Below are 22,694 nucleotides of genomic sequence, written 5' to 3' on the forward strand. Positions count from 1 at the left end.
GCCAAGGTCTGTTACTTCCCCCTTCTTATATAAAAGTGACAGCACACCAACAGCCATTGATCCCCCCGGGACCCCCGTCTCAAGGATGGCCTTCAAGACTTCGAGGACCACTGGTCCAAGTATACCCCAAAACTTGAGATAAAACTCAGCCGGCAGCCCATCTATCCCAGGCACCTTCCCTTTTCCCATCCTCCTAAGAGCGCTCTCAACCTCTTCTAGTGAGATCTGGGCCTCCATCACTTCTCTAATGTCCTCCGGCAACCGCCTGGACAAGTGTTCTAAAAACACATTTCCCTGCTCTACATCTATTTCCCTTTCCTTAAATAAACCTTGGAAATGATCAGTTGTCACCCTGACCATATCCTCTGGTTCTCTAACTATACTACCATTTTCTTCCCTAACGCCATGCATTACCTTCCTACTCTGTCTGGCCCTAACCGACTTAAAGAACATAGCAGAACAAGTCTCATTATGTTCTAGAAAGCCACTATGCGCACGCTCCAGGAAAGCTCGAGCCTTCCGCTCCTGCAACTCCCTGAGCTGCGCCTTTAGGGTTGCGGATCTCTCCCAGTCAAACGACCCGCCGAGGTTGCCTGCCTCGTACTCGAGTTCAATTAACCTTTGGATACGATCCACCTCCCTCCTCTCCTCCCTTTTTTTCCTCTTGCAATATCCTATTATAAAAGCCCTAATCCTCACCTTAACTAAATCCCACCACTCTACCACCCCCTCGCACATGGACCGGAGACCCTCAAGCCTCCAAAAGAAACCATAAAACCCGTCAACAAAAGCCTGCTCCTCCAGCACATCCCGATCTAGCTTCCAGTACCCCCTACCAAAGAGGCAGACTGGCGACCCCACCTGCAGGAGCACCCCGTCGTGATCCGAAAAGAAAACAGGCAACAGCCGCCCAGACAACTTACCCAAAGACCTGGGTACAAAAATATAGTCGAGCCTCCGCTCAACCCCCCTGGAGTTGCGCCATGTAGGACCGTCCATTTTCGGAGTAGTGTGCAGACCACCATCTACCAGACCATGGCAAGCCATTAGCCTGGCAATGGCGCCTGCACTGCTATCCCCCCCTCTTCCTAAATCTGTATTAAAATCCCCCCCTATCACTAATTTCCTATTTGTGACACACAGGGGCGTCAGACAGTCCACCATCTCCCTCCTGTCTGCCACCACCTGTGGTCCATACACCACCACTAATCTAAAATTACAATCCCTTATCGTGACATCCACCCCTATAACCCTCCCCTGCATTACCACAAAAGAATCCTCCACTTTAACCTCCCTGTGCCCACACAAAATCCCTACCCCCGATGAGTGCACCCCCCCAACACCCCAAACCGACTCCCCCTTGTCCCACTCCCTCTTAAACCTATTAACATCCCCTCCATCCCTCAGGTGAACCTCCTGTAAAAAACAAAAATCAAACCCCACACCCTCCAAATAACTAAAAACCGCCCTCCTCTTAACACAATCCCTTAAACCCCTTACATTTAAACTAACAAAAGTAAAATCAGACCCCATGAAAGAATAAAATAAAAACATGTAATACACTCAAATTCTAAACCCAGACAGAAAAAAACAAAAACAGGAGACTCACCCGATGCTCCCCTGCTCCATATCTACCGGTGATGACACCATCTGTACTCCCAACATCCCCCCCTCTTCCTCCATCTCACCAACCCAGGATGCAGGAATAGTGTTTGGCTCCGGGGTGCCCTGCACCCTGGGTCTACCCCCACAATCCTCCCCCTCCCCAGTGCTGCAGCTGGATTGGAAAAAATTCGGGGAGGCTGAGTCCCCAAACAAAAAACTCCCCACCTCCTCCTGTACCCAGTCCTGAGTCCTGTTAGGTGTGTCCCCACCCAACAGATATTGAGAGCCTGTGGAAACCAGCAGCAACCCAGAGGTTTCTCCCACCCCCATCACTCTCTTGGCCATCCCCTCCCTCTCACTGTCGGCCAATCGCTCCCTCCTCTTCATTCTCTTCTTTGGTGATGACGGCAGTGGAGAGATACCAACCCCCCCCCCCCCCCGCCAGCTCCTCCACCATACCCCTCATCTCTTCCACCAGGGCACATTCCCCCCAGTCCACTTGCTCTTCCACCGTCTCCTTCTCCACCACTCCTCCATCGCTTTCTTCTCTCTCATGCTCCTCCACTCGGTTGCCGTCTTCCGCCGCTTTTCCTGGTTCTCCTACTCCCGTGCCTTCCGTTTCCTTCTCTCTTCCTTCCGCCGCTTCTTGCTCCTCCTCCTTCCTTGTGGCCTTCCCCTCTGGACCTGTACTCTGATCATGAGGCGTGCTTCCTTCCCCTCCTCTTCTTCCCCCATCCCCCGCCCCTGCTCCCCCCCCAGCCGCAGACGCATATGACCGCTGACGGGCCGGGCACCCCCGCCACAGGTGTGCTGACGAGCCACACCCATGGCACGTCTTAGGCTTGTCACAATCCCTCGCCTCATGATCCTCAGATGCACAAAATCTGCATTTTCTTGTACTGCATGAGGCGAATATGTGACCGTAGGCCATACAGCGTCTGCAAAATGGGGGCTGACGTGAATAAAACAACGTCCCCCTGTCAGCCCCTAGGGAGAACATAGCAGGAGGATGGAGGTAGCCACCATGTCCCTTTGGGTCCTCTCTGAGGAGGGCCTGGAAACCTCTCCTCCCATTCCAAAACCCAAGGGAGTCTTTGAGGTGCCTTGCTGAGGAGACGTTATCCATATATCTCCCCAGAAAAGCCCTCACCTCTTCGTCCTTAACGTAAGGGTTGTAAATGTTGACAGTTACAACCCTAAAATTATTCTTTGCCAGGCTTGTTATTTCGTAGTGGCACATCGGCCTCTCACCTCCCACTGCTCTTGCCCTTCTCAGGATATCATCGTGTTTTGCCTCTGTATATAGTGCCACGTCGTATGCTCCCTCCAACGAGTTGCCTTGGAAACAAAACACGTCCTTCACCGTCAGCTTTAGAATCCCCATCAATATTATCCTTCCAAAAGATTCCCGTCCTAAAGGCTCCATCTCCTTTTCCTTCCAAGCAAACCTAATCGTGTTAGCCAGCCCAATCCCAGGGACCGACCGTGTTGATGTATTTAGCACCATCTCCGCAAGGAGAATGGCGCTCGTTATCTTCTCTTCCAAAACAAGTGAAAAGAAAAAACCAAAGTGACTGAGCCTATCTGGTGCAACAAACACAGAGACAGGAACAATCACCCACAAAACCCAACACCAAACAGGCTACCTAAATATGGTTCCCAATCAGAGATAATGACTAACACCTGCCTCTGATTGAGAACCATATCAGGCCAAACATAGAAATAGACAAACTAGACATGTAACATAGAATGCCCAGTCAGATCACACCCTGACCAAACAAAACATAGAAACATACAAAGCAAACTATGGTCAGGGTGTGACACTGGCACCCAGGCTAGTAGGATACCAAGGTGGGTCTGATTAGGGCCAGAATGTAATGTAAATCTGTACCTTGTGCTTTGAGAACGGCAGCTTTGCCTCTTCCTGCTCCAGCTCCCTGGTTCTTGTTCTTCATACTCTTTAGCATGGGTGCGTTCTTCAGCATGTCAGGGAGAATGAGGAATCGGATCTTGCTGTCTCGGATGTACACCTGCTCCAGCTGGGCTACACGGCCGTCTCTGTGGGTCACTGTGATGTTGGCCATCTGGAGGAGGCAGAATGTGTAATAAGAAATACATCACATCTAGATAAGGAAAGGAGGTAGGTAGGTTGTGGAGGACTACTTTATGTGTAGCTGAGGAACCCTCAACTCCTTTCTCTTATATGGAGGTGGGTTTTGATGACTGGTCGCGGGATTTGCTAGCAACAACATTGAGTCACCATCAGTCGATTCTTGTAAAAATGTCAATTCTGAAAACGCTTCTCGTTTTTCAAGCAAAATACTTTTAAGGGAGTATGCGAGCACGCTCATTCGGTTAGCCGAGCTCGGCTAGCCATACTTAAGCATGACACCGGAATAAGGTCAGGGGTTACGGTTAAGGTAGGGACATCAAGGTACCCGGACAGCACAGACCAATTGAATCTCAGCTTACCTAATATGTAGTATGAGCAACGAGGGGGAAAAAAAGTTGGTGGCTGTATTCGCTAAATGATTGTATAGCAGTATGAATTTCAGCCTCCGGTGGAAGCGCCGCAGTTGTAGCGTTTTCAGAATTTCATTTTTGACAAGAATCGAGATGAGATGGTGACTCAATGTTGTTGCTAGCAAATCCCATGACCAGTCATCAAAATTAAGGGAACAGAGTTGAGGGTTCCTCAGCTACTGTATGGGGGAATCAGGGATCACAGAGGCTGATTTGCTACTCTTTATTTTACTGATTTAGCTGGCAAGGTAACTACCATTTTACTTAAAATAAAAAAAGTATTTAATTCCCAGTGCAGAGTTAGTAGTGTAACTGACACGTAATGTAAGCTAATGCAGTACATGTTTCAACCACTCGACTGAAGTTCTGTCTGAAGTGAATGAACTAGCTAGCTGCCAGTTCAGCTCTAGACTAGCTATCAGTTTGATGAAATAATTAAGACACACAAATGACTAGAGGAAGTCTGACCACAATTGATTTGATTGTGCCGCCTGGCTCAGACTTGCCGTGCTGTGTTAAAAAGACAGAGGCTGGTTTACCAAAATCAAAATCCCTCATTTGTTTAGGAAAAACATTCCCTATTCCCTCAACATTTGCTCTCTGTATGGGACAGACATGCTTCGCATACACCTGACCAATCGGGCCTGACCTATATCATAACACGTGACAGCAAAATGGATGGCGAGGACGTGACAAATAAACTTGAAAACAGGGAAATGTTTACTGACTGCTCAGGAGGTAAAGGGGAAGTCAGATGTTTGGAATAAATTGGTCTAGTTCTGGAAAATACTGGAGATAAAGAAAAGGTATGGAGCAAGCGCTGCATGCATTTTAGGCCTTTGTGTGTGTGTGTGTGTGTGTGTGTGTGTGTGTGTGTGTCAAACAGGTGCTTTTAGATTACAATCATTTTTATGACCATTTGGAATAATTTATAAGTGTACCAGAGAGTCTGTTGTAATGTTTTTTTTGGGTTGTAAAGCCTTTATTACAGCAAAGACATTAAAAGTTGCATTCATTCTTGAATGCAAATTCCGAAATTTAAAAGTTTAGGTCTATTTATTGTTTAGGCTAAGTATTCAATTGTCGCTTTATTTTATTTTAAAACTAAAATGCTTGATTGCATTTCACATCATGAATGACTCATATGCTGTGTGATGACAAATAAATGATTGATTGATACAGTAGCCTATATAGGTGTTAACATATAGGTCTAAGTAAGTTACGGTATTAATACTAAACAGGGTGCGCTCCTAGGCCTACAGCTCCATGGTGGTCATACAAGGCTTCTATACTAAGCCTACTAATGATAATGACATTACCTATAATAATAACAACAACAATGATAAAGGAGGGTTATTATTATAAATATTATTTTTATGACAATTTGAAACAGTGTAAGCAACACTATATGAATTACAAATAATAACAGAGGCTGGTCTAACAGGGGAAAAAAAGTGTAAAGCCTTTATTACAGCATAGCAAAGATTAAAAACAGCCGAATTTGTGAAATTGTTGCATGAGGCTTGGTGCTCACGGAATCAGTAGGCTATCAACCAAAACACTCAAAACAGGCAAGAGAAGCAGGATCACTATTAAAAGGACAGTTTAAAAGGACATTAGAAGAGACTTGCTTGGGCCAAGAAACACGAGCGGTGGAAATCTGTTCTTCGGGTCGGATGAGTCCAAATTTGAGATTTTCGGTTCCAACTGCCGTGTCGTTGTGAGATACAGAGTAGGTGAGTGGATGAACTCTCGCAAAAATCAAATCAAATTTTATTGGTCACATACACATGTTAACCAGATGTTATTGCGGGTATAGCGAAGTACTTGTGCTTCTAGCTCCGACAGCGCAGTAATATCTAACAGTTTCACAACATATACCCAAAATATATGTAAATCTAAGTAAGGAATGGATTAAGAATATATATATATACACACGTCAGAGCGGCATTGGACCAAGATACAGTGGCATATACAGTGGGGCAAAAAAGTATTTAGTCAGCCACCAATTGTGCAAGTTCTCCCACTTAAAAAGATGAGAGGCCTGTATTTTCATCATAGGTACACTTCAACTATGACAGACAAAATGAGAAAAACAATTCCAGAAAATCACATTGTAGGATTTCTAATGAATTTATTTGCACATTTTGGTGGAAAATAAGTATTTGGTCACCTACAAACAAGCAAGATGTCTGGCTCTCACAGACCTGTAACTTCTTCTTTAAGAGGCTCCTCTGTCCTCCACTCGTTACCTGTATTAATGGCACCTGTTTGAACTTGTTATCAGTATAAAATACACCTGTCCACAACCCCAAATATGTATGTCCAATATGAAAAAATATTGTATTTAAGATGATTTGACATTCTTTAAGGGCTCCACAATGAGCAGTGACGCTCCTCTGGGTGTAAACCTGAAGTTCTCCTGAGTAAAATAGACACCCCCCTTATACTGCAACACAAAGTAGAGAAATTGTGTATGGTGCAATAAATTACAAGAGTACATACAAAAAAATGAACATTGTTGACAGTCCTGAAAAAATAAGAAAGAAATAAAACACATCTCATTTAAATAGTTTAATTATTATTTATATCATAACTAGGTTAACATTTATAGATAATTGTGCACATTTTCCATCGTTTTCGCCAAATTATTAATTTACAAAGCGGAACTGTTATGCTGAAGAGTCCAAAAATCCTTGACCCAGAAGAATTTAGTTATTCTTGCACTCTTCAGTGGTGTTTCGTTTGTAGTTTTCTCTGAATATAACCATATGGCTAGTTAGCTTACTAGCTAGCTGAACAGAACTGTCTGTGTACACTAGAAACCATTCCTCAACAGTTCACTTACGTCAAAGCTGTAGCTACCACTTTGAAGGATCTAACAGTTAATTTAGTGAGCGAATCGACCATCAAGTCGACCTACCAGATGTAAATAATGCTAACGTTATCTGTTAGGGTAAGCTAATTTCGTTGTTAGCTAGGCAGTCCTAGCCAACACCCTCATGAGGCAATCCAACTCCGGAGAATTAGCTAGCTACCATCTGTAAATAAGTCTGACTAACTTGGGTTTTGCATCTAGCAGCAAAGAACAATCCAACAGAATGTCAGGTAAATGTAGTTATGTTCTAGCTAGAGAGTGGTTTTGAAATGTAGAGTTTGGTAGTTGACCCCACTTAATTTAGCTAACGTTAGCTAGCTAGCCACCAATGTAAACAGTGGAGCAAAAGCACCCAATCCATTTCATGACATTGTCACATGTGAATACTACTTGCTTTCTATATCAGTGGTGCTAAAGGAATTTCCAATCAACGAGAAAAACATTACTTAACTAGCTAGCTAGTTTTGTAAACATGATTTGAATTCATTTAGAGAAGCTTGCCAGAACAGCAAGTAACAGACAGATTTAGGCCCAGGTGAGGACCAGTATCTATGATTGTGTACTTCTTTGCATCAGCCTCATATCTTGTTTTTGACAGGTGATGCCATTCTGCTGAATGTACCTGTCATTCGGCAGCTGTACCACTGGGACTGTGGATTAGCCTGCGCAAGAATGGTTTTGAAGTACGGGAACATTTCGTCATATACTTTACATACACGGTACACAGACTTGCATGTGTCTGCATTTTAACTACAGTAGATACAGAAAATTGTGACGCTGAAGACCTCATCATGCAAGAGTCACTTTTTGTCCATGATTTGGCAGGTACCTCCACCCTGTGAGTGATGAGGAGTTTCAGGGTGCTTGCTGGGAGCTGAAGCTGACGGAGAGCGTGTGGACAATTGACTTGGCCTACCTCATGTGCCAGCTGGGGGTCAGGTACCGCTTCTGCACTCAGACACTGGGTGTTGACAAGGGCTTCAGGAATCAGGTAACGAGGCAACACTTTGTAGACCATCACAAGAAGTACAACAGTTATAATGTATAAGTATATTTCATTGTCATGTACCCATTAAAAGGAGACCATTGCGCTCTTCCGGAAGTTTGGTTGGTGCATAGAACCTGTGAATTCACACTCAAAAAGATGTCGCATAGCTTTTTTTTTTTTTTTTCATTGCATCAGGGATAATGTACACAGATGTTTCGGCTTTGCAGCATTATTCAGTGTGTAGAAGGCAGCTGCTAAAATGTCCCTGATGAAATTAGTGAAATAAATAAAACGATTCTAAAAATGAAGTAAGCTTTATGCAACATCTTTTTGAGTGCGGACCCATCACACCTTTTTTGATGTAGCCCACCATAACAAATATCCTTAATTAATTAACCTGAGACTCTTATCATGTGTTTGTTCCTTTCATCTTTTTCCAGTCCTTCTACAAAAAGCATTTTGACACTGAGGAAGACAGAGTGAACAAACTCTTCCTTAAGGCTGAGAGCAAGAATGTCGTGGTGAAACAATGGTTAATTAACTTTGTGAAGAATAAAGACAAATTGTTCCAAAACTACCAGCTTGTCTGGTTAGTAATAGTTGTTTTCCAGACCTGGAGAGAGAATAACTAACAGATCTTAACTTTCTCCCTTTTTCAATGTCACCTGTAGCTCTGTGACAATTCAGGAAATCCAGGAACATGTTGACCTGAGCCATGTGGCCATAGTGCTGGTCAACGCTGTGGTTCTGGTGTGTGAACTCTGCTCTTCGCCTGTCAAGTACTGCTGTTTCCTGCCTGTGGGCCAGAAGTGCTTCTGCAGGAAGCCAGAATACCAGGGTCACTTTGTGGTGGTGTGCGGCTTCAACCGGAGCAGCGGCTGCATCTTCTACAACAACCCTGCCTACTCAGATCGTGAGTGGTCCCTCTACACATCTCTAACAGTTAACAGGGCCACTGACATACCAGACCCATATATCATTAAGTATAAGTGTGGAATAAATCGCATTGTATTTTGGGCATTGAAGTTCTACATTTAAATGCTTCTTAATAAATTGCACAATAACATTAACACCTGACCCCTGCATGGTGCATTGCATGAACATGTAACCAGAGGGTGAAAGGTTGACCATGTTCTTGGCAGTAAGCACAGGGAAATTGAGTAAGAGTGAAAATATCACATTGACAGAAAGCCTTCGGGTGTTTTGCTTGCAGGCGTGTGTTGCACCAGCATTAGTAACTTTGAAGAGGCTCGAATGAGCTACGGGACAGATGAGGATATTCTGTTCATCTTCAAGGAGAGCTGATGGTGGCGGTGCAGATGGTCTCCACATCATCATAGCGTCCCATCCTCACTATGATGACACAACAGTGTGTCTACAGGTCCCTGAACAGGGACTGCTGGTTCCAGCTCTGGCCCAGTGTTGTAGATGGGCCTGGGCTGTCCACTCCAGTGCTAACATGGCTGATTGCTCACCGAACATACAACACCACTCCAACGTCACCACACATAGCCCATGCTAGTCGTCAGTGTCTAAAGGAATAACAGCTGAAGAGATCAACAAAGCAAGTGTTTTTTATGTTGGTTGGGAGACAAGCAGATAGATGAAATAGAATAAATGAATTTTGACAGTGTCCCCTTTTGTTTAGTTTTAGTTGATTCTACCAATTGACATTGTGAAATATTTAGCAGTGCAAGCCTATTAATCCTATTCCTAATGCTGAGTGGACAAAATGCCAATGACACTCAAGTTGTTTCTAAACTTGGAGACGAGGGCAAAACAATGCACATACGAGGGCTTACGGCAACATGATCTTTTCTTAATGGTTTATTCTGGTGTCATGTATTTGTCATGCAAGTCTGATGGGCCATGTATAGCTGCTTTCCTCCCCTAAGACTAGCCTAGTCTTATTTTATTAATAGTTTGATTTGTATTTATTGTATTTATTAAGGATCCTCATTAGCTGCTCAGCTACTCCTCCTGGGGTCCAGCAACATTAAGGCAGTTATATAACGTTTAAAACAGTACATGACATTACATTTCATAACACTTTGCCCCATACATATAGTGTTCCCTCAGTTCACTACTCCACTATCACATATTTACAATACAATATCCATGTGCACATGTGTGTAGAGTGTGTGTCTTATCATGTGTATGTGTGTGTGTGTCTCTTTACAGTCCCCGCTGTTCCATAAGGTGTATTTTTATCTGTTTTTTAAAATCTGATTCTACTGCTTGCATCAGTTACCTGATGTGGAATTCCATGTTGCCAGGGCTCTACATAGTACTGTGCTCCTCCCATAGTCTGTTCTTGACTTGGGGAACGTGAAGAGACCTTTGGTGGCATGTCTGTTTGTTAAACTTAACTTATTATTTAGAATTTGCTAATAACAGGGAATAGAGGGAGAAATCGTTTTTGAAGGACTCAGGTAATTAATGTTCATGAAGTCTGATGTGTTGTACTACGATGGCAAACCCATTTCACAAACTCAGTTTCTTAATTCAAAACGCCTCGACCAATAGCCTGTTTATGGAACCAAATCTGCCCGGCAGGCTTAGATGTCGGCAATCGGAACATCATGTTCAACCTCAGCCAGCTGCTTTGAACAGACTTTGCTCTTGTTGTGTGCACCAGTTAACTTCGTTTTCATCGGAAGGTCCCTTTTCAGGGTTGCACTACATGCCTCAATCTCCATGCTCTTTAAATTAGAGAAAAGAGAGAATGGAGACAGTGTAAAGTCTGAAATACTCAGTACGGGGTATGGATGCTTTGTAGGTTTTTCTTCAGTGTATGACTTAATGCTACAGTAAGGTTTTAAAGGATTTTGATCATAAGATGTTTTCTGTTGAAAACCGCAATCAAGTAGAGACAACACATAGAATGACACCTTTATTTAATTCTCATTCAACATTTATTTTTACATTTTGGTATCATGGATGATATTGCACTATGGAATTTGTACCAGCCATAATTATGTATTATTTAAATAATATTTTAACATAAGATATTTTCCCAATCTACTAATTGGGTGGGAAGACAATTTATTCATGGTTGTGTATTTGTTATCTATTAAAATGGCAAACTTTTTTTTTTTTACAATTCCAATTACGTACTGTAATCAATAAAATAATTTAAACAAATGGCTGGCTTTAATTGGTCTGTTCATACTCTTGATGGCACTAGACATGTCTGCCTCAACAGTGACTTCATGTCTACAGTGCAGCCCGTCTCCATGTAGAGGTCCCTTCAGAACGCATGGATCTTCTACTCCTTGATAATGTTGGGTTTGAAGTCCTGCTTGGTGGCCCTGGTGAGCTCCTCTGCATACTCTTCATACCTCCCAGTCATCTGCAAATAGTTACAGTGCAAACTACTTCATGCAAATGTAATAGACGAGGGTCGTGTTATCGCCTAACTGAAAGCTAGAAAGGTAGACCAGATAGTGATGTCTATTAGGCAAACATGCATTTCCAATAAGGATGCAATGAACTGCTATTACTACCAAAAACATGAGCTGAAATCATGTAAAATATGGCCCATGGTATGTACAATTCTTGTGAAATAAGGTTCTCATGAAAGTAGTTCACCTTAAAACTCCATTTGTCACTGATTTGCCTGGTCAGGTTGAGGTCCATTTCAGTCACAAGGAGTCCGTCACGGGTTCTGGACAGGCCTGGTGAGCGGCTGCCATCCGGAGCAGCCACATAGCTTGACCCATAGAAGTACCCGAAATCTTGGTGAGCTATAAAAGAACAAAGACAGAACTCTGGTTGACAATGAGCTTTTCAATAAAACTGGTCAGAGGAATCCCAACTGAATGACAGATGGCTCGTGTCTGGTCAGATTTCACCTACGTGTAACGAGTAGGGCAGGACTGCATGTTCAAACTGACACTTTATACATGGGTCTTTGGAAATGAGTGTGGATATAATGTTCAGAAACATGACACTTGTTGACTTGGCTGCTTTCCCCAGGCCTGTTCTGAGTGTCAACAGCAAACAGACACTTTGCTTTGGGGTATGGCTCATACAGTGAGGACCAAAAGTGTTTGGATAGTGACACATTTGTTGTTTTGGCTCTGTACTCCAGCACTTTGGATGATACAATGAATATGAGGTTAACGTGCAGACTGACAGCTTTAATTTGAGGGTATTTTCCTCCATATCAGGTGAACAGTTTAGAAATTACAGCACTCTTTGTACATAGTCCTCCCATTTTAGGGAACCAAAAGTATTTGGGCAAATTCACTTACACCAAGTATACAAAACATTAAGAAAACCGTCTCTTTCCAAGACAGATTGACCAGGTGAATCAGTCTTGATGTCATTTGTTAAATCCACTTTAAATCAGTGTAGATGAAGGGGAGGAGACAGGTTAAAGAAGTATTTCTAAGCCTTGAGACATGGATTGTGTACAGTCTGTGTGCCATTTGGAGGGTGAATGGGCAAGACAAAATATTTAAGTGCCTTTGAACGGGGTATTGTAGTAGGTGCCAGGTTTGTGTCGAGAACTGCAACGCTGCTGGGTTTTTCACACTCAACAGTTTCCCGTGTAAATCAAGAATGGTCTTAATGGGAAACAGACGCATCACAAATCCTCAACTGGCAGCTTCATTAAATAGTACCAGGAAAACACTAGTCTTAATGGCAATAGTGAAGAGGCGACTCCGGGATGCTGGCCTTCTAGGCAGAGTTGGAAAGAAAAAGCCCTATCTCCGACTGGCCAATAAAAAGAAAAGATTAAGATGGGAATAAGAACAGACACTGGAAAGAGGAACTCTGCCTAGAAGGCCAGCATCCCGGAGTCGCCTCTTCACTGTTGACGTTGAGACTGGTGTTTTGCGGGTACTATTTAATGAAGCAGCCAGTTGAGGACTTGTGAGGAATCTGTTTCTCAAACGAGACACTCTAATGTACTTGTCCTCTTGCTCAGTTTTGCCCCCGGGGCCTCCCACTCCTCTTTCTTTTCTGGTTAGAGCCAGTTTGCGCTGTTCTGGGAAGGGAGTAGTACACAGTGTTGTACGAGATCTTCAGTTTCTTAGCAATTTCTCGCATGGAGTAGCCTTCATTTCTCTGAACAAGAATAGACTGAAGAGTTTCAGAAGAAAGTTCTTTGTTTCTGACCATTTTGAGCCTGTAATCGAACCCACAAATGCTGATGCTCCAAATACTCAACTAGTCCAAAGAAGTCCAGTTTTATTGCTTCTTTAATCAGCACAACAGATTTCAGCTGTACTAACATTATTGCTCAAGTGTTTTCTAATGATCAATTAGCTTTTTAAAATGATAAACTTGGATTAGCTAACACAACGTACCATTGGAACACAGGAGTGATGGTTGCTGATAATGGACCTCTGTACGCCTACGTAGATATTCCATAAACAAATGAGGCATTTCCAGCTACAATAGTCATTTACAACATTAACAATGTAGTTCTGATCATTTTATGTTATGTTAATGGGCAAACAATGTGCTTTTCTTTCAAAAACAAGGACATTTCTACGTGACCCCAACGGTAGTGTACATCCATGTAAAATTCTTGACAGAAAGATGCAGTGGTGAGTTGAAATAGAGATATGCATATGACTATATTTTGTCACAGACAGGATAAGGCAGGAGAGGACAAAGTAATATGCATGATATTACGCTGTCCTTAAAAAAGACAAAGATTCATACCTTTTTTTCCATCCCCAGAGGTGAACTCATTGTTAAAGTGCTCCTACATAAAACAAAGAGATATCCTTGTCAGAAAGAGAATCATGATGGCACATACATAATGTAATTTACACCAGCTGTGAAGTCTAGCAGTGGCATATATGGTTATACACAATAGAAGGAATACCAGTATACATACTGTAGATAATTGGACTATGGAGGCAGTAGGGGGCAGCATAAAATAGATGTTACAATGCCTCTAGGACTTGCCTCAATAATAGGTGGTTGTAATAGAGAAAGATGTGCAACAAAATAATCCCGTCTTTGGTGGTACTTACTGTCCCAACACGGTTGATTCCACAGGTGAAGCAGTGGTTTGCTATTGCTGCATTCCTAGCCTCGATTGACCACATGGGCTCACTGAGTCCTCCAACAGTTGCAGAGGGGTTGAAGATGATCTCTGCTCCATTCATGCTGTACATGAACCAGTTGAGAGGGTGATGGCGCCCATAGCAGATGTTCACAGCAATCTTTCCAAACTGGGTCTGAAACACTTTGTGGCCAGTGTTTCCCTCCATGTAATATGTGGACTGAGTTAGAGAGGGAAGAAAAAATATGTCAAAGCAAAAGTCTGTGCATATCTGCATCGAGTACAGTATATCTTCCATAAAAACATGTAAGAGGTGAGCATAACAAGGTTACATGTAAGGAAATATAGAAACAAAAGACAAAAATGAAAGAAGGTTCAAATAAATTCTCATAGAAATACATTAGACCTGTAGAGGTTAAGGAAATTGTTGATACTGTAGGTGTCAGTGTAGGACAATAAACATGAGCAATGAACATGTCATACTTGCCATGTCATCTGCATGAGTATGCAGAATCCATTGACCTGTAAATAGGTTTAGTGGATGACATGACTTATTGAAAATTGCCTGAAATGAGCGTGCACCCATGTCTTCCTAGAAACACCATTGTGGGAGCTGGACATTAGGACTTACTGTTTGATGAACAAATAGGACACGATGCGATGAATATGTACACGGTGATCTGCTCAGAACTTGTTGTACACTTACTTATTCAGAAAGTATTCAGACCCTTTGACTTTTTCCACATTTTGTTACGTTACAGCCGTACTCTAAAATGGATTAAATAAATAAAAAATCCTCAGCAATCTACACTACTACTACAATGTAATCTACTACAATGTAGTAATAACCAATGAGTAATCTAACCTAACAATTCCAAAACTACTACCTTATACACACTAGTGTAAAGGGATAAAGAATATGTACATAAAGATATATGAATGAGTGATGGTACAGAACGGCATAGGCAAGATGCAGTAGATGGTATCGAGTACAGTATATACATATGAGATGAGTAATGTAGGGTATGTAAACAAAGTGGCATAATTTAAAGTGGCTAGTGATATATTTTACATCAATTTCCATCAATTCCCATTATTAAAGTGGCTGGAGTTGAGTCAGTGTGTTGGCAGCAGCTCAGATGCATCCTGTTTCCATTGATCATCCTTCAGATGTTTCTACAACTTCACTGGAGTCCACCTGTGGTAAATTCAATTGGACATGATTGAAAAGGCACACATCTGTCTATATAAGGTCCCACAGTTGACAGTGCATGTCAGAGCAAAAACTAAGCCATGAGGTCGAAGGAATTGTCCATAGAGCGCAGAGACAGGATTGTATCGAGGCACAGATCTGGGGAATGGTACCTGCAGAATTGAAGGTCCCCAAGAACACAGTGGCCTCCATCATTCTTAAATGGAAGAAGTTTGGAACCACCAAAATTCTTCCTAGAGCAGGCCGCCCGGCCAAACAGAGTAATCAGGGGAGATAGAGAAGGGTCTTGGTCAGGGAGGTGACCAAGATCCTGATTGTCACTCTGACAGAGCTCCAGAGTTCATCTGTGGAGATGGGAGAACCTTCCAGAAGGACAACAATCCTTGCAGCACTCAACCAATCAGGCCTTTACGGTAGAGTGGCCAGGCGGAAGCCACTCCTCAGTAAAAGGCACATGACAGCCCGCTTGGAGTTTTCCAAAATTGAACTCTTTGGCTTGAATGCCAAGTGTCAAGTCTGGAGGAAACCTGGCACAATCCCTACGGTGAAGCATGGTGTTGGCAGCATCATGCTGTGGGGATGTTTTACAGAGGAATAGACTGGGAGACTAGTCAGGATCGAGGGAAAGATGAACAGAGCAAAGTACAGAAAGATCCTTGATTAAAACCTGCTCCAAAGCGCTCAGGACCTCAGACTGGGGCGAAGGTTCACCTTCCAACAGGACAACAACCCTAAGCACACAGCCAAGACAACGCAGGAGTGACTTTCAGTCTCTGAACCCGGACTTAAACCCAAGCGAACATCTCTGGAGAGACCTGAAAATAGCTGTGCAGCAACACTCCCCATCCAACCTTACAGAGCTTGAAAGGATCTGCAGAGAGGAATGGGAGAAACTCCACAAATACAGGTGTGTCAAGCTTGTAGCATCATACCGGAGAAGACTCGAGGTTGTAATTGCTGCCAAAGGTGCATCAACAAAGTACTGAGTAAAGGGTCTGTTTTTGCTTTGTCATTAGAGGGTATTGTGTGTAGATTGATGAGGGGGAAAAAAATATTTTAATCCATTTTAGAATAAGGCTGTAACATAAATTATGGAAAAAGTAAAGGGGTCTGAATATTTTGACATAGAAAGCTCAGCATGTACTGCACGGCAAGTATGGCAGTAAAGTAGGGTAGGAGGTGTGCTGTCCACACATGCAAGAGCCCTCTCTGAACCCTGCAATTTAACTAATGCCAGTGTGCTTTCACTGTTAAATTCCTTGAGGCTCACTGGAAAACCATATTCTGTGAAAGAAGGAACCAGTTCCCTTGTTCATGGATAGGTTGTGGACAGAGGCACAGACCACCATGGGAAGAATCCATAGGGCCAGCTGTGAGACATACAGTACTGTATACTGGGTGTTTTGTCACTTTGTGACAAATTGGGCTGTATACATACAATTGTTTATTGATTGTTTGATCGCTGATAAAAAAAAGATTGATTAGTGTACTGACCTCGTTGAAGTCTCCCACTCGGGGAATGTGATTCTTCCTGGTTTTACCCAGCACACTGCCCGAGTTAGAGACCACTACCGCTGTGTTCCACAGAATGTTGTGTACCTCCTCTCGCTCCAAAATGGGCGATATCACTACCATATTGTATTTCTTTGCCAGCTAAAGACAAACGAGAGCAGTTTTAGACATGGGTCATCATACAAAGACACACGGCTGGAATTGCCCATCTTTATCAGCACACATACAGTATGTGTACATACAGGGATGTATTGTGGACAACAACGCACAGCTACATGCTGGAATGCTCATCTCCGATGGGAGCTGGTGGTTTTTTTAACATGTTTTAGTCCCCAAGCTGAGCATGAATTCCCGCTGCAAACATTTATTATTCAATATTATTACACAATATTATTATTCAATATTACTAGCTTGCGAAACTAACCTACAGTACAACCACTCTGTTTCTTAAAACAGTATACATTCAACAATTAGGCCTATATAAATGTTGTAGAATGTGCCTTGTAATGAATCATAATGGAACATTATTTCACATGCTAAATAATACACTAAGGAGCAATGCCAATCTCCAATCTATGCAATGACATTATTTAACTGTTTCATATCTGTTAGTTGCTGTAAAAGGAATTTGTAAAACTTCAGTGTAGTTGTGCATACTTACTAACCATACTATTAAATGGCTACTACTCTGACTGTTCTCAGAGTATGAGTCACTAGCAGTGTTGCATTAGACATCTCACCTCACCTCACCTCACCTCTTGGCAGAAGCGGGTAGTGTATCCTTCTTCTGCAGACTCAGCAAATTCTGTCCACGGTTCTTTCTCCCGGGTACAGAAAGCAAAGGGCATAGCTGTGGTGGGGAACAAAGCAGGATCATCTCTAAAAACTCAAGGCAGTAAGAGTAAGGCAAGAGAGCAGCTAAACATCACTTTGGGTGCATATCATAAGTACATCTCTCAGAGGACAGAAAATATGCTCAAACTATTTGTCACATGATCCTTCTTTACACCATGAGAAGCATTTTGGTGCAAACTTCTGTGTACGCTTATCAATGCCGTAAATAGTTGTGGGAATGGGGGTCACCTCCCTTGCGGGACACTTTGGGGTGAGTTTAGTATGTTTCTATACTGGGAGACTCTAAGGAACCAGAGTAATGCACTCCTCATTCACAACACATCAAAATGCCATTCAGGAGCCAAAACAAATAGGACAACAGACTGTTTGGTGTGCTGCTGACGTCCCTATGACCAATTAAGGACAAATGAACCTACTGCCGTATACCCAGATTCTATCACCTTGGCTAATCCAATATCACCCTGTTATAATTTCTACAGTTACTGTAAAGTGAACAAACACAATTTGTATCCTATTTAAAGTGGAATTACCGTATTCTCTGTAACAAATTGCACAAAGAAAAGTTTTGGGAAAGCATTGATAAGCTTTAATAGGCTACCATTTAGACTGACATTTAGTTATGTCACTCACTCCAGGCCTCCTGAAAGCAGACAATGTTGACCCCACACATGGCCGCCACATCCACCATCTCACCAATCCTTTTGTGGAGCGCTGTGATCTGGGCAGAGGGATAAACACAGGGATCAGTCACCAAGCCTCATGCATTTTCTCAACACTGCTAATAGCAAGGACTTGAAAGTGCAATTGTAACTTCACATGCATATATAATGAGAAGGAAGAGAGAAAGCAATAGCTTTAAACAATATTGTAGTAGGCTTTGGTTGGTAAAATAGATGGAATCCAAGTAGTCATTCTTCTCTAACCTGATCCAGGACAGGGGCATCAGTGGGCAAGACGATGCGGTTTTGAATGAGGCCCACCCGGACAGGCCTCGGGGTCCTGAGCTGCTCCGTGGAAGCTTCAAACATGTACCCCTGAAGCTCAAAGTCCCTCTCCAAAGCTATCTCCACTGCACATGCTGGTAGAAGCAACTTCCTGAAAGAGATTGTCAAATGTGCTGTAAACCTTTTAGTTTCAAGGAGGAAATAAATCAATATGTGGAAGGCCAGAAGGTCAGACAACCCTAATTACCCAGACAAAATTACTTAATTGACTCTCATCTGGGTTCACAGACCCTCAGCAACACATGTACTGCTAGTAAAACCTACAAACAAGTGCATTTTTGTGTGATTATATTAACAGTTGGCTAACTAACAAAATACCAAAACATTGTTTTTGATTTAACTATCCCTTTAATTTGGCCACGGCTGCCAGGGTGTAACAAACATATACTCAGTGAAAGGCTCAATACTGCCCCCGTCTACAGGCACAAATACAACAGAGGTTGAAAGGACACCTACTGGTCAAAGTCCACTTGATTGTAAATCATTAACTCACTATGCAGAACATCATAGTGAAAAGGAATCATTGGATAGGAAAAATAAAGACAGCAATATTTTCCTGTATGTTCCACTTTATAGTAGCAGTGTCAAAATGTGGCCATACATACTGTCCAAGTAGTTATGAAACTTGATCTATTTTCTCTGTTAGCCTACTATCCAGCAGATCTGACCCGCTTGCTTACAGCTGCACTAGGGTTGGACAGGCTTCCACTGTAGATTAAGACGCCATAGGAGCCAGTGCGAGATATGAGATAAGGCTCGGAAAACATACCTCAATCCAGGGATGAGAAATGCATTGCACTCAATGATTTATACATACAATAGATGACTGATAGGTGGTGCTGTGTTGAAGCCACCGTGTCTCCATCTTGGCACCCCAACCATTGTAAAACATGTTTTGGACGCTAATAGAAATGCATTTTTTAATGTCTCTATTTGTTTTGTATTATGTATGTATTATTTTAAAGACACCTTAATGTATGCTTTTAAAATATATTATGTGATCTAAAAATACATTAATTCCATTAATCAACTCAAATGGCTCCTTTTGTAATGACCACCCAGAAACAGTGTTGAATCTTTTTTGGCATTGTATGCATGTAAGAAAACTGTGGCAAGACATCAGTAGGTTTATAATTTAACACATTTATGAAGATTTTACACTATTGTGGAGAGATGTACTGTTTGAAAAACATTAAAATATATATATACATTTCCTTTAAAGTATATATATTTTTAGATTACTAATGTTACTGTCCCAACTGCAATAAATAAATACTTAAATACATGCAATTTTGTCAATTTAATACTGTAAAATTCCATTCATTCCTATGGAGGACTTCTACTGGGGAGTGTCACACAAAGGAGCTGATTGGCTGACACTGTCATTCCAAAAGGACTGCTTTGGCTTCTGCTACCCAGTATGAGGACGAAAAGGAAATCTATCTTAACATTAATAAATGTGAACTCATAGCTGTCAAAGATTGTGTGACACCTTCATATTATGGTATTCCAGTAAAAGAAGAACTTACATATTTAGGCATAACCATTACAAAGGATCAGAAGTCTAGAGGCTTACTAAATGTGAACCCTCTTATTAAACAGAAGAAGCTAAATCAATGGCTACAGAGGGACTTATCTTTAAAAGGTAGAGTCCTAATAACCAAGGCATCTCTAGACTAACATATGGCGCTCTATCTTTATATCTTGACAGTAAAATAAGCAAGGAGATAGACCAGATGCTTTTCAACTTTCTTTTGAGAAACCGTACCCATTACATTAGGAAAACTGTTGTAATGAACACTTATGAGAATGGTGGACTGACATTTCTGGACTTTACTACTTTAAATAATACTTTTAAGATCAATTGGATAAAACAATTCCTAAGAAGACCCACTTCTATCTGGAATTGTATTCCTCATCATGTCTTCTCTACTTTTGGTGGCCTTAACTTCCTGTTGTTTTGCAATTATAATATTGACAAAGTTCTGCCAACCACTATATGAAGAAGTTTAAGGAAAACATCAACTCAAATTGCTCCTTTTGTAATGACCACCCAGAAACAGTGTTGCATCTTCTTTGGCATTGTATGCATGTAAGAAAACTGTGGCAAGACATCAGTAGGTTTATAATTGAACACATTCATGAAGATTTTACACTATTGTGGAGAGATGTACTGTTTGGATTCTTTACATACAATAGAAATAAGCTGAAACATTTTTATGTAATTCATTTCATTTTCTTTTGGCCAAATTTCATATACACAAATGTAAATTTACAAACAGAAAAACACATTTTCGTACCCTACAAAAAGAAATTGAACTGTAATTTAAGACGGTTAAATGCTCTACTAACAAAAAAGCTGTTAGAATTGTAAGTATATGTATGTCCCTTAAGGTCCTTGTGTAATTGTAATGTGATATTGTACCCCCTAGCTCGATTGTCCATTGTTTGTAATCTATGTATGCTTGTGTTCCCTCATGTGCTTTATGTATTGACTTGTTGTTAATAAAAAATGTGTTTAAAAAAAATAAAAATAAAATAAAGGACGAAAAGGAAAGTGTTCCGGAAAAAATAGCAGTCTTTAAATCCTTTCGATGTAAATTGGGATAAATTGACGATTCGGAGTACAATGTCTTTCTCATCACTGGATTGAGGTACATTTTCCGAGTCATATCTCGTTCCGGCTCCGTGTTGTCTTAATCTGTACAGGAATACTGTCTGACCTAGTGCAGCTATAAACAAGCGGCTCGGATCTGCTGGCTAGTAACCTACAGACAGGATTTTTTAACCCCGATAATGTTGCGTGCAGAATTCGACAACAACTCACTTGGTTTCTTTTCCAAACAAGATTCGTTTAACTTCTTTCAATTCCTCATCTGGAATATGTTTCTCCAATGTCTTCTCCAGAGATTCAAACGCAGACCCCGACATTTTGAGGCTACTTCTGTATACTGTCCAAGCCTTGTGCGTGTGTTTGTGAATCCGATAGCCTAGTAAACCCACCCCTTCGACTATTGGGCAAAATTTACATGCGGAAATGCAACCAGCCCGATTCCATCACATTTCTCATCGTCAAAAATCATGGTCAGCACTACAGGAAGTATGCTTTTGACAGGTCTCAGGTGTATTATTGGACTAGGGTAGGTCTACTGTGTCTACAAATGTACTGAACAAAAATATAAACACAACATGAAACAATTTCAAAGATTTTATTGAATTACAGTTTATGTAAGGAAATCAGTCAAGTTAAATAAATTAATTAGGCCCTAATCTGTGGATCAGATGACTAGGAATACGGATACATATTGCAACGACCCTGGGTTTATACGCGCGGATATCGATATTGACTCTGCCGCTTGAGCATGCTTTTGGGACTGAACCGATAGCGCGCTGGACTTCGGGCTAGAAGATCGAGGGTTCGAGGCCTGCTCCCTGCCTTTTTCATAACAATATGTTGGCCAGAGATACATTTTTTTTTTAAACATAGGGGCGTGGATCAGTATCTGGTGACCACCATTTGCCTAATGCAGCGCGACACATCTATTTCACGTAGAGTCGATCAAGCTGTTGATTGTGGTCTGTTGACCTACTCATCTTCAATGAAATGCTTACTTACAAGCCCTTAACCAACCAGTTTTAAGAAAATAGAGTTAAGAAAATATTTACTAAACAAACAAGTATATATATAGGCTATACAGGGGGTACTGGTACGGAGTCAATGTATGGGAGTACAGGTCAGTCGAGGTAATTTGTACATGTAGGTAGGGTAAAGTGACTATGCATAGATAATAAACAGCGAGTAGCAGCAGTGTAAAAAAAAAGGGGAGGGGGGGGGGGTCAATGCAAATAGTCTGGTTAGCCATTTGATTAACTGTTCAGCAGTCTTATGGCTTTGGGGTAGAAGCTGTTAATGAGCCTTTTTGAACTAGATATTGGAGGGGACTGGAACACGCTGTCTTACACGTCAACACAGAGCATCCCAAACATACTCAAGGGGTGACATGTCTGGTGAGTATGCAGGCCATGGAAGAACTAGGACATTTTCAGATTCCAGGAATTGTGTACAGATCCTAGCAACATGGGGCCGT

The 22,694-nt window shown here is 41.9% G+C and overlaps 2 protein-coding genes across 3 annotated transcripts; one reads left to right on the plus strand and one right to left on the minus strand.

Annotated features, from left to right (window-relative positions):
• Positions 1-6,831: 6,831 nt before the first annotated feature.
• LOC110535895 (protein GUCD1) lies at positions 6,832-11,138 on the plus strand. 2 transcript variants are annotated; one of them, XM_036935716.2, is made up of 7 exons: positions 6,846-7,084; positions 7,211-7,236; positions 7,605-7,689; positions 7,832-7,997; positions 8,435-8,526; positions 8,666-8,907; positions 9,208-11,138. In XM_036935716.2, exons 2-7 carry the CDS (start codon positions 7,230-7,232, stop codon positions 9,297-9,299), a joined length of 684 nt encoding a protein of 227 aa, XP_036791611.1. In that variant the 5' UTR covers positions 6,846-7,084; positions 7,211-7,229; the 3' UTR covers positions 9,300-11,138. The 2 variants fall into 2 exon arrangements, with proteins under 2 accessions (XP_021476931.1, XP_036791611.1); XM_021621256.3 differs by lacking the exon at positions 7,211-7,236 and having other exon boundaries at positions 6,832-7,084.
• upb1 (ureidopropionase, beta) lies at positions 10,876-21,574 on the minus strand. Its single transcript, NM_001165197.2, is given in 9 exon segments — positions 10,876-11,346; positions 11,586-11,740; positions 13,674-13,716; positions 13,991-14,242; positions 16,730-16,888; positions 17,503-17,597; positions 18,233-18,320; positions 18,526-18,697; positions 21,434-21,574. Coding segments are annotated over 9 exon segments (1,152 nt in total). The 5' UTR covers positions 21,538-21,574; the 3' UTR covers positions 10,876-11,262.
• Positions 21,575-22,694: the final 1,120 nt, after the last annotated feature.

This window comes from Oncorhynchus mykiss, chromosome 11, assembly GCF_057628025.1.
Source record: "Oncorhynchus mykiss isolate SJ-2025 chromosome 11, ASM5762802v1, whole genome shotgun sequence".
In the NCBI taxonomy this organism is placed as follows: Eukaryota; Metazoa; Chordata; class Actinopteri; order Salmoniformes; family Salmonidae; genus Oncorhynchus; species Oncorhynchus mykiss.